Source organism: Mandrillus leucophaeus, unplaced genomic scaffold (genome assembly GCF_000951045.1).
Source record: "Mandrillus leucophaeus isolate KB7577 unplaced genomic scaffold, Mleu.le_1.0 Scaffold1296, whole genome shotgun sequence".
Taxonomy (NCBI): domain Eukaryota; kingdom Metazoa; phylum Chordata; class Mammalia; order Primates; family Cercopithecidae; genus Mandrillus; species Mandrillus leucophaeus.
Window position 1 is genome coordinate 556,527 of NW_012101250.1, and position 12,395 is coordinate 568,921.

A 12,395-nucleotide genomic window follows, 5' to 3' on the forward strand; every position below is an offset into this window, starting at 1 on the left:
TAGAGGGTGAAGGGACTCTTCCCTCTTCTCTGGATCCCAGAAGGAATAAGCAGCATGGGCCCAGGATGGTTTGGGGGAGCAGCAGCTGATGTTTATTAGAGACCAGCACCCCTATGCCAGATCTTGGGGGCTTTGCCCCCGGAATCTTTTGCTTCAGCTTCAGTCGTCGCTGTCGAACTCCGAGGATAGACCCTGCAGCAGGGGCAGGGACATGGAGTGCCCGTCGGGGTCCCTGGGGCCCCCACCCTGGGCTCCTGGTGGAGGGCTGCGGGGGCTGAAGAGCCAGTTCTCTGCCAGGGTTGGGGATAGTCACAGCTTGACTTATAGCTGGTCTTTTTCCTCCCTAGCTTTTCCCTCTGGTCCTCTGTGCCATCCCAATCCCCTTACCAGGGCCTTCTCATTCCATCTCACCCTCCCCGGGCTCCCTCATTCCATCTCTTTCACCAGAGCCCTGTGCTGAGTAATGGATTCCCCACATACTTAATTCTCATGCCTTCTCCCTCCTTCGCTTTGTCCCTCCCATCCATCTCATCATCATTTTCCCCTAGCAGTACCTGACAGTATCTGGGGCCCCCTCCGGAAGGGGTTTCGGCCCTTGTAGGAGAATCTGGTGGGTTTGCCCTCTGGCCCTTCCTGGGGAGGTGGTGTAGGTGGAGCTGGGACAGGTGGGGGCACATCAGCAGCTTCAGGTGTATCAGCAGGTGCTGATGTGGGGGCCAGAGGTGGCATGATGCTGAGGTTGAGTCTGACCCAGTTGGCCCCATGGAGCAATGGGTCTTTAGTCAGAGGCTTCTGTGGTCCCAGCACGCCCTTGGACTGCAGTGAAAACTTGAGGCAGGAGAAGGCAACAGGTAATGACTGATGTAGCTGGAGGAGCTGGGGCTCATGGGCTGTAGGCATCAGCCCCAGCTGCAGCCAGGAACAAGAGAAGACCTGGTAGATGACATAGATGCTGTGGGTGCTTCGGAGCCAGGAAAGAGTCTGCTGTAGGCTCACCTGCCCTGGTGGCAGCAACAGGAAGGCAACCTTCTTGCGCAGGCCACCCATCTGTAGGCGGATCTTGCATGGCTGCCCATCCAACATTCGCATCTCTTCATAGGCTATCTCTGCTTGGCCATTTGGTGAGTATTCCCGAGTGCAGTGGGCGAAGGCACCCTCAGATCCTGCCTGCTCCAGGAGGCTTGGTAGTGGCCCCACTGGTTTCAGTGCCCTCCGACCCTGCCGACCTGGCAAAGCCAGGCGGGTATGGGCTGGGCGGGACTGTTTTACCAGCACACCCAGTAGGTCATAGCAGACTGCATCTGACAGGAAAGGGACTGCTACTGCATTGGGCCCAAAGTGCTCCTCGATGACCTGCAGGTGGCCAGTTTATAGGTCAGGGACTTAGGGTCAGAAGTTAACTGGTTGCCTACTTTAAATTGACCCCCAGTGTTCACTGTTCAGTTACATCTCTATAGTGTTCAGATTTGTGCTTTCTGCTTATCTCCCAGCTCTCCTGCAGCAAAACTTTGAATGTCTACATGTCAAACTATCTAGGTAATGGGAAAACATAAAAGAATGAGACTTTGTCTTTGTCCTGATATAGTTTAGTCTAATGGAGAAGACAAAAATGTAAACAGCTATGTAAAATATTAATAGAGAGCAAGATGTGAAGGAGACAAGAAGTGATTGAACAGTCTTTACCTTTCATAGAAAGAGGATCAAGGAAGGTTTCTAGATGGTGATACTTGAGTTTTGAAGGAATTATCTAGGTAGGAGAATGGTCAATTCAGGCATAAGAGTCAGCCAGTGAGAAAACCTGAATTTATAAACCAAGGGGGGAACATTTAGGAACACATAATTTTATAATGCTTGTGTGTATGGTATGAAGAGGGAAAGGCACACAGGAACTAGATTATGAAAGGCTTGTGTGTGTGTCAAGTGAATTGCCCTGAAGGCAGTGGGAAGCTGCTTGAAGGGCTCTGGGTAGGAGGAACAGGATCAGATAGGTGTTTTTGAAAGCTATTTTTTTTTTTTTAATTGAGTCTCCTTTGTTGCCTAGGCTGGAGTGCAGTGGTGCGATCTTGGCTCACTGAAACCTCTGCCTCCTGTGCTCAAGTGATTGTCCTGGCTCAGCCTCTTGAGTAGTTGGAACTACAGGCACCCACCACCACACCTGGCTTATTTTTTGTATTTTTAGTAGTGATGGGGTTTCACTCTGTTGCCTAGGCTGGTTTTGAACTCCTGAGCTCAGGCAGTCCACCTGCCTCGGCCTCCCAAAGTGTTGAGATTACAGGTGTGAGCTACCGCGCCTGGCCAGAAAGCTAATTTTTAATAGGAAGGCATAAAATAAGGGTGATAGATGAGCTAAGAGTATGGCAATACTCCAGGCAAGGCATGATAAGGTCCTGAACTAAAATAGAGGGGGAAGATACTAGAGATATTTAGGTTATAGAATTAGTAGAACTTGGTCACTTAGGAGATATGGAAAAAAGAATCCTCGGCGGTGCACGCTGGCTCATGCCTATAATCCCAGCACTTTGGGAGGCCGAGACAGGTGGATCACCTGAGGTCAGGAGTTGGAGATCATTCTGACTAACATGGTGAAACCCTGTTTCTACTAAAAATAGAAAAATTAGCCGGGCATAGTGGCACACACCTGTAATCCCAGCTACTTGTGATACTGAGGCAGGAGAATTGCTTGAACCTGGGAGGCGGAGGTTGCAATGAGCCGAGATGGCACCACTGCACTCAACAGAGTCTCAAGCAAAAAAGAAAAAAAAAATCTTCAAGGATTCTTCTTAGGTGACTGGTTACATGGGTGATGTCAATAGTAGGTTACATAGAAATAGATTCGGAATGTCCATTCTTTTACCATGTCTGTTACCTCATAGTATATACCTTCTACCCTAGCTGCAAGGGGTAGTTTTTATAGGGAATTTGAGGCCTCATATTTATAATGTTAGTTAAAGTATGCTTTCAGGGATTTTAATTAATTGTGTGTGTGTGTGTGTGTGTGTTTTGTTGTTGTTTTGTCATGGCCTTTTTGGGGTTGGTAACCCTGGAAAGTTTATTTTTCATGACTAACTGGGAAACATAAGAGCCTGTCTAGTAATTGTACTTAAGTATGGTTTCAACCCATTCAGGATTTTGTGGCTGACGTTTCTGGTTCTCTGCTCTACTAGGGAGCAAGGGCACACAGAGTTTCCTCTTAGGGCATCTCGTATATTTGAGCCCAGTGCTTACAGTGCTGTACTCTACTCCCTACCTCCAGGCCCAAATTCCGCATGGCTATGCCCGTACTGATGGCATTGCCCTCTTTGTTGGCCTTCTGGTAGAATTCACCAGTGGCTCCTTAAGGCTGATCTACTTTTTGCTACAAAGCTGTTTTGGAAGTACTGCCTCCTAGCATAAGAGAAAGGTAGCTAACTATGGAGTTGCATCTGCACCTTGGATAAGCTGAGGTAGCTTGTAGACTACTGTCTTGTCACCTGGCCAAAGGAATAACTGATGTTCTTTTGTGGTCTGCATGGGAGAGTTTCCCATTATTCCTTCTCCTTTGCTTCACTGGAATGCTTCCTTTTGGATGGGGCTCTGAGAAGGACCAGTGGGGTTTCCAGGGGAGAGAGCAGAACACTGGTGGGTTGACATTTTTGGATGCAATGCTTGCGCCATGACCATGAAATCAGATGCACCAAGCATGACATCAGAATCTCACCGTAACTGCTCCTTTGGTGTCAAGGATCCTGCACAAGTAAGATAAATGGGAGTGTCTGTTGAAGAGCCCCCTCTGATAGGAGTGTGACATTTAAAATACCTGGTGCTTATTATCCAAGTTTCTGCTAAAAGGGTGAATCTCGGTTTACCTGGAGGCTCTTTATTCCCCATATGCTCTTCCTATATGCTGACAGGCATTAAGTTGCCTAATTCTAACTCTCCCTGACCTTGACAGCTCCAGTGGTTATCCTAAAATAGGAAAAATAAGGAGCTCAGCAGTTCTTTGTTAGGGAGACTGTGTTCTTGGTAGAATCACTATTTAAGACTACTGTGTGCTCCTACAGAACTTTTGCTTCTGGATAGAAATTGTATGGACCTTAGGCCCACAAATTTAGGTTTTCCAGGGGCATCCCAGGAAAGTGATGGTGGAATATTGTTTTCCTAGATGTCCCTTGGTTCCATCGAATTCTGAATGTGGAGTTCTTGAGCCACATTCTGTTTAGCCAAATGTTTTACCATATGTTCAGTAAACTGTCAGTGGTTTTGGACACAGGAAACCAGGTCACTTAAAGGTGACCTAATCCTTGAATTTGCCCCATAATGCCAGTGATTTATCCTGCATATCTCTACTCCGATTTTCCTGACAATTTTCAGTTTAAATAGGATAATGAGTTTTTTGATACTCAGAGATGGCATAGCTTTCTAATAGTGGGAGACTCTGTTTGTTTTCAGTCTAATTCTGCTTGATCTAGTCCAGGACCAACCTTCTACACTGCTGAAACCAGTTGCTCTAATACTTGGGAAGACCTTGAGTTCTCCTGATTTTGCTTCCCTGGGAAGCTGGCCTTTGTGGTAAGCAGCTACCCTATTTGGAATGGAAGCAGCATGCCATTAAATCTTCTTTGAGTGTGGTAGGCACTGCTTTAAGATTTTTTTTTTTTTTTTTAAGCCTGGTAGGCTGACTTCTATGAATGTTATAAATTCACCTTCCTTCAAATCACATAGTCAGAATCTGATTCTAAATTATCTGATCTGAAATTTCCTGCCATCCAACCTGCAACTGAAAAGTGATTTGGTAGGATTTTTGGATACCTGCAACCCAGATACAGCTGAGATTGTCCTGCTCCTTAAAATATAAAAATCTGCCTCGAAATCCAAATTTCTTATTTTGTGGAAGTTAAGGTGGAGGAGATCTGTGAAAGAGTTTCAGATAAAATTCAGATTCTGTAGGAAGCTGGTTCTGTAGGAAGTCCAGGTTCTAAGATTAGCCCTTATATCTCTTTGGCTTTATTTTTACTACTGCTTCTTTGAACTCTGCTCTAGAAGATTATTAGGAGTTCTCAAATATGAATTATTATTTTTCCTCTCCTTGTTTTTACAAATGCTCTACATTTAATTACTATTAAATTATTATATACTCACCACCCCCCTTCTCATTAATTCAGATATTTATTAAGTACCTTTTATTTGTCAGGTTCTCCTCTCCCTCTTTGTGTGAATAACTCCTGCTTGCCTAGCTAGAATGTCACTCTTTCCAGGAAGCCTTCGTGATCTCCTGTCTCACCCCTGACTTAGCGTGTCTCCTCTTTGTTCATAATTCCCTATACACTGCTTTTCAGTGAACGTTTTTACTATTTTTACAGTTGTCATTAAATGGGGGCAGTCCATGCCAATAACTTTACTGCAGTGCTTGGCACATATGGAAGCACTGAGTAAATGTTGGTTATTATTGTCTTCAGACTTCCCACCCCTTCCTACTCACAAGCTGCTCAGACCCATGGAGGTCATACTTTGTTACTTCCTCTTTAGCCTCCTTACTTCACCTACCTTATCCTTGATGAGGGTCCAGGTGGCATCAGCTTCATCCAATGTCAGCAGGTGGGGGGTACCCACCAACATGGTGGAGTATGGAAGGGATTGGGCCGGGCAGTGGCTGCTGCAGGAACCCCAGGTGGCCCAGGGAGGTGAGACCTGAGGTCTTGGACTCTAAGCCATTGCATGACATCATAGAGGTCCTGCTAGATAATTGTGCCTTGGATAGGGGGAGGACAGTGACTTTCCTAGCTTCACTGCAGCGTGTAATTCATACTCTTGAGTCACTTACCCATCCTCCTGCATTAGGGAAAGAAAATGCAGGTGTCTGTTAGGGTGTGTTTGTATATGTGTATGTGTGTGTGTAGTTCTTGGTCTGAGTTCTTTAAGGAAACAGGATCAGGTCTCTCCTCCCTTCAGCAGCATCTCTGAAGCAATTTACTATCTTAGCTGCAGATGCTTCTCTGTGAGGTTGGATTGGGGTCCTAAAGGACATGGGAGAAGTACAATCATGAGCCACATAACAATGTTTTGGAAAGTGATATGTGACTGACAGTGGTCTGACACCATAAGTGTATATTGTCGTGTTTTTACTTTACTTTTTCTATGTTTAGGTATGTTTTGATACACAAATACCATTGTGTTACAATTTCTTATGGTATTCACTACAGTAACATGTTGTACAGATTTGTAGCCCAAGAGCAATTGGCTATACCTTAGAGCCTACAGCCTAGGTGTGTAGTAGGCTATACCATCTAGGTTTGTGTAAGCACACTCTATGATGTTTGTGCAATGATAAAATTGCGTAAGGATGCATTTCTCAGAACATACCCTGTTGTTAAGCAATGCATGACTATGTAGATCAGGACTTATACTGAGAACCAAGCAGTGGTTCCCAACCTTGGCTGCACTTTGGAATTGCCTGGGAGCTTAAAAATTACTGGTGCCTGGATCAATTACTGGTGCCAGAGATTCTGATTTAATTGGTCTGGGGTGTGCCTGGGTATCACAATTTCTAAAAGCTCTTCAGGCAATTATAATGCATAACTTAGGTTGAAAACCATTATTAATGGGTGGGTTACAATTGCAGTGAAAACCAGGAAAATGTGTAGGAGGTTGCTGTGCTCAGCAGTGTGACAATGTGGAGGGTAAGAATGTAATTGGGATAATGTTGCCTTAGTAACGAGAGAATCTTCAGGAAGGCAGAATTACGCAGGTAAATTTGAGGAAAAATTTCTTCGTGCTCCACTCCATGTCCTAGTCTGATTTGTGCCTAGTAGCTAGATAAAAGCTGGAATATTAGCTATATGTTATCTCCTTTGCATCTTTGCCCAGAGATCTCAACTGTGTTTTGCTGAAGAAGAACCATTCTAGAGAGCCTTTCCTGTAGTTACTTTTCTACTCCATACCTTATCTGTTCAAGGAGTCCTTTCTCTTGAGTCCTTCTGGAGAGTCTCCTTTGTGCCCAGGAAGACCTCTTTTGTGTAGGTGGTATCCTTGCCTAGCCCAGCCCTGCATAGCTCTGTAGAGCAGTCCCACAAAGTTGGCTGTCATCTGAGCTGGCTGAGGTGGTATGAGTCGGGGCATAGGCAAAGGTCCTGCAGTGGTGGGAAAGAGTGTTAGGAAAGTTTTCCTAAAGGAGATGTAACTGGCCTCGGGAGGGCAGGTCTCCTTAGATAGAGCTATGGATATGGGTGCTGGGTCTTTGAGCAAAGGTTTTACAGTGGGTGTGGTCCTATTTTCCAAGAGAAATTAATATCAAATATTTCCAGGAGAGGAATTATACCAAATATTAATGTTGAGCTCTTTTGTGCTGGGGGCTGTGCCAAATACTTTGAATTCATTATATTAGTTAATCCATTTGGTATCCTCTTGAAGTAGTTACTACTGTTATCTCATTTTACAAGTAAAGAAATAGGCTCAGAGAAGTTAAATAATTATTTCAAAGCATATGATGAGTTTATAGAGGATCTAGGATTCAGGTAAAAGTCTGCTGGACTGAATCTTTAACTAACACATTCCTTTGGCTCACTTTAGTGTGTGGTGGGAGGAGTGAGTGCCAGATGGAAAGTACTAAGTGGTTTAGTGAAAAGGAAATGGGCAGGATAAGAGGAGCCATGATGAGCCAAATCAGAAACCCCAAGTTTCTTGTTAAGACAAGTGAAACCAAATCCCTTCCTTCTAATGCCCCTTTAGCACATTTTGATTATGGTTGACAAAAAGAGGTCACCTGGTGTAGTATAGCTGCACCTCTGTTCTCTCCAGGAAAGAATTCTGAGTGAGGCAGGTGGAGATAGAGCAAGAGAGAGACATACACAAGAACAAGAGACATAGATATGGGATAAAACTGACAAATGGTGCAAGGAGACAGAGATGTAGCGATATAGAGACAGTGAGAGTGACTGATAGAGAATGGTGTACATCCAGATCCCAAGGGGATTCCAGAATGAGAAGGAGAGGAATGAGATTGGTGCAGGGATGGTGGACTGTGGTGACTTTACCACCGTGCAGTCTGCATATAACAAAATTGCCCTTGTACCCTTTGAATTTATACAAAAAAAAAAAAAAAAAAAGGACGAGGAGTATCTCTTTAGGACTTTTGCGAGAGGGGCTCAGAGGGGAAATTGGGAGTGAAAACTTCTGTCTGATTACTCCTCAGTCAGAAGCCCATACATTCTTCTGCTGCCTGATTGTCATGATTCCCTAAGATCCCTAAATTCCCTACTGATCTACCCCAACACTAAGTCGGTCGGTCTTTCCTTTTGACTCAGAAAGACTGAGTCTAAAAGTTACTGAAGGAAAATGGATGGCAACTGGGTCCTGGATGGAGATGGTGAGCCTAAGGGCTGGGCTCTTTGGGCCATGTCCTGCTTATAGGATTTGCCTCTGGTGTGGCGTGAGAGACAGATCATCTGTAGGGTATCTGAGAGTGATCTGAATGGAGAGCATGAGGGTAACGAACAGATGGATCTTTTTATCCAGAGAACATGAGGTTCTCAGTATGAACCTGTAGGGCAGTATAGAATAGTATTGACAGCAAAGACTTTAGAGTGATAAAGAGCCTTAACAAGTCTCTTCATGTCTCTCAGACTTCAAGGATAATCACACAGACCCCTCATACCTTATTTGAAACTTTTAGGGACAGATATTTTGGAATTCAGTTTTTTTCAGATTATAGAAAAGGAATATAATATATATATATATATATGTCCTGTATTAAGGAATACCCTGGTGGGATTCAGGACAGTGCCCTATAATCAAACACATCAACACTTCTGAAGTTAGATGTATGAATATTCACACTAAATAAGATAAATAAAGATTATAAATAGGATCATGATGGTTGAGGTGTCAGGTTTTGGGCCAAAGTTATAAAAAATATTGTTTCTTCAGAGTTTTTTTTTTTAATTTTGGAATTATGGATGAGGGATTGTGGGCTTATAATTAATTCTCAGGTTGTCATGAGGAATGAGAGTGTGGTAAAACTCTTGAAACTATCATATGGCAGGTATGTATGCAATCTCAATTTGGAACAAGATACAAATGTCCAAGGGAGTGGATTTTTAGCTTGAAGGAAGAAAGTCGCTACAATGGACAACGTACAGCTCTGGAACCAGCTACCTTGAAAAGTTGTGCACAACCAGGAGTTGAAGGTGCCTTAGAAGAGAGTCTTCATGTAGTGGGAGGGTGACAGAATTCATTGTTTATGAATGTTGGCTGCAGATGATTTCCCTTTCGTGTATCAGAGGGGAAAGGCAAAAAATCGTATACCTGTATATATGTGAGACACAGGATTATCACACATATTTATTTATAATCAATAAATATCTTACTGCATATATGCTTGTTCACATGTCAATTATTTTCTTAGGATAGATTTATTAAGGGGGAACTTATTTATTTATGAGACAGGGTCTCATTGTCACCAGGCTGGAGTGCAGTGGTGTGATCACAGCTCACTGCAATAAAGGGGAATTTAGAGTAAGAGAAGGATATGAACATCTTCAAGACTTGTGACTCATTAGGATTAGAATTGTGTCACAGTTATCTGCAAAATCATTGCTTGGAGGCCGTTTAAACTCAGAACCTCATGAAAAAAAATTAGTCTTGAGAATGAATGAGCCCACACTTAGGTTGACTGTAGATTTCCTCTGTATCTAGTTATGTGCAGTGTGATGATGCCTCTGAAAATCATACAGAGCTTCTGGACTCTTTAGTCCTTGTTATTGATGACCTGGTAAGACCCAGTGTGGCACCGGAGATGGCATCATCTTTTTCTGATCTGCAGCTTCCTTATCTGTGTGGTGTTCCGTGGTCCAGCTTGGTCCAGCTATCTGTGCTGAGCGGACTGGGTTGCTCTTCGCTTCAGGTTTTCATGTCTAACTCCAATACCTGTGGTTATGATAGTTTTCCTGGAGAGCTTGGGTTTGCCTTTGCAGTCTGCAGCTTTTTCTGATCTCATAACACTGACTCCCTGCCATATTATACTTATTATATTATACCTATGCTGAACTCCATGATGGTATTAAAGACCTTTTGTTATGCAATGTCCCTTCCAGTGTGGTGTCTTAGCTGAAAATGAATCCCCTGTTGGGCAACACCGCCACACTTCCTGTTCTTGCTCTGGCAGGTACAGAAGTGCGAAATGTTTCATTTATCATATTGCACTAACGTCATGTGCTTCTAATGATGTTGGCGAAGACAAATGGGGGTGCCGATGGGGATTTTATTTGGGGATTGTACCTTCTTGTTGAGGGTGCACAAAAGGGCAGATTGACAAGAAACCGTAGTAATGCAGCCTCAGGCAATCAGATGATGCGGCTGCAGTGATTTTCTGGGATATCAACATTTCTTTCAGTGGACCCCTGACCTCTGAAGCTGCAGTCAAAGGGGAAGAAGTTCTAGCTGTTAATTTTGGGGGCTTTGGTGGGAGTTGGGGTAAGGAAGAATAGTGATTACAGATGAGACCAAAAGAGGATTCTTTGAATTTGAAGTGGCCAAATTGGTACCACAGGGCACATTATTTAGATTATCAGAAGGTGGGAGACTAGCCTGTATAATACCTCGTTTCCTGAGGGCAGTCTGAAAACACAATCTGGCTCCAGGAGTAGAGAGGGCTGTGATTTCAGACAGGTACCCAAGCACTTGACTCCAGGGACAGCGCCACCATCTGCGGCAGTGCCAAGCACATCCATCAAGTTTGAGATCTATAGAGGAGCTTTTGTGTGGGAGCATGGGAAGACTTAGACTGAAATAATGGAGGTGGCGAGCAGGAAGGGGAGTTAAGTTAGATCTTGTTTATTATGATCCTTCACTGATTTTTCCTGCATGGTAGTGTAGCCCCCTGACCTCTACCTCCTGCCTCCTCCCAAGCAGAATACATGTTTAAGTCAAAGTTTACAGATGCCAGTGTTGCACATAGTAGGGACTCCACAACAATTACCTGTTAAATGATGGTAACAGTCATATGCAGACAGTGGGATGAAGATAACATAATTCACACCCCCAGACTCCCCTCCGAGTGTCCCCTCACCTCCACTCTTAGGCTCCATTGTTACCACTGGACATTACAACGGGCTTTTTCTGAATGTGAAGGTGTCCAGGAGTTGGTTCCTGATCTGCTTGGTGCGGGCCCCATAGATGAGGAGGTTGAGGGCAGGTGGCAGCAGCAAGTAGATGTTGGAGAGAAGGATGTGCACAGGCTTTGGGACGGTGTGATGACCAAAGCGGTGTGTGAGGTAGGAGAAGAGACCAGGTATGTAGAAGGCCAGAATGACACAGATGTGAGAACTACATGTACCAAAGGCCTTGGCACAGGCCTCCCGGGTAGGCAGCTGCAGCACAGCATGGGCAGTGAGTCCATAGGAGCCAGTGATACCCAGAATATCCATACCTGAGATGGCCAGTGAAAGTGCCAGACCATATAAATTGCTGACCCGTGTGTTACCCACCACCAGTTCTACCACCGCCATGTGTGCACAATAGGTATGGCCTATGGTCTTGGCTTGGAAGTGCTCAAACTTTGCCACCAGCAGTGGGAAAGGTACAACAATAGCCACAGCTTTCAGTGCCAGTGCCAAGGCTGCATAACCCACATGGGCTTTGGTGACCAGGACAGGGTAGTGCAGTGGACACCCTATTGCCACAGCACAATCACCGGCCATGGCCAAAAGCACACCTGATTCCATGGCAGTCAGTGCATGTACAAAGAACATCTGGACCAGGCACACAGCATATGGCACAGATCGGGGCCCAAGCCACAGCACAGCCAGTAACCCTGGGGCTATAGATGTGGCTAAGCCCAGGTCTGTGGCTGCTGGCATGGCCAAGAGTAGAAACATGGGCTGGTGTAGTGTGGAGTCTATCCACACCACTGCCAACAGTGCTCCATTGCCCAGCAGAGCCAGCAGATAAATGGGCCCAAAGACCAGTGTCAGCCAAGTCTGGGCACTTCCTAGCCCTGGAAAGCCAGTCAGTATGAAGACGGTTGGGTGTGGGAAGGTGAAATTGAGTTGTAGAGTTTCTGTCATTCTGTGGTGGGCACAACTTGAGGGCTCATGGGGGGCATGACTCCTGATAGGAAAGACAAGGGGAGAGATTTTGGGGGTGTCACAGTGGCACAAACCCATCCATGGCATATGTGTAGGAGTAGTGCAGGGCTGGGAGGATCACAGGGTTATAACTTTTGGTTAGTGGGGGTTTGGATGGATAATTAAAGTCGAAATTCTATCTTAGATAGGAGAATCCTTTGCTCCTAAAAGTTTATACGTATTGTAGTGGGAGGAAGGGGTAGTGAGGAAGAGGCTGCCTGCTGCAGTGGCTGGTATAGATAGCCAGAGAGAGCCTTCTAACTGGATGTCAGCAGAGGGTGGAGCGGAGATGAATAC

General features: G+C 44.9%; 2 protein-coding genes across 2 annotated transcripts; both read right to left on the bottom strand.

The window, feature by feature from the left end:
• Positions 1 to 69: 69 nt before the first annotated feature.
• Positions 70 to 5,663, bottom strand: LOC105533918 (chromosome unknown open reading frame, human C11orf42). The gene is made up of 3 exons (XM_011972525.1): positions 5,524 to 5,663; positions 555 to 1,353; positions 70 to 290 (listed from the first exon to the last, which is right to left on the bottom strand). Exons 1-3 carry the CDS (start codon positions 5,593 to 5,595, stop codon positions 160 to 162), a joined length of 1,002 nt encoding a protein of 333 aa, XP_011827915.1. The 5' UTR covers positions 5,596 to 5,663; the 3' UTR covers positions 70 to 159.
• Positions 5,664 to 11,009: 5,346 nt separating this feature from the next.
• LOC105533919 (olfactory receptor 52W1) lies at positions 11,010 to 12,110 on the bottom strand. Its single transcript, XM_011972526.1, has one exon. The coding sequence runs from the start codon at positions 12,036 to 12,038 to the stop codon at positions 11,076 to 11,078; it is 963 nt and encodes a 320-aa protein (XP_011827916.1). The 5' UTR covers positions 12,039 to 12,110; the 3' UTR covers positions 11,010 to 11,075.
• Positions 12,111 to 12,395: the final 285 nt, after the last annotated feature.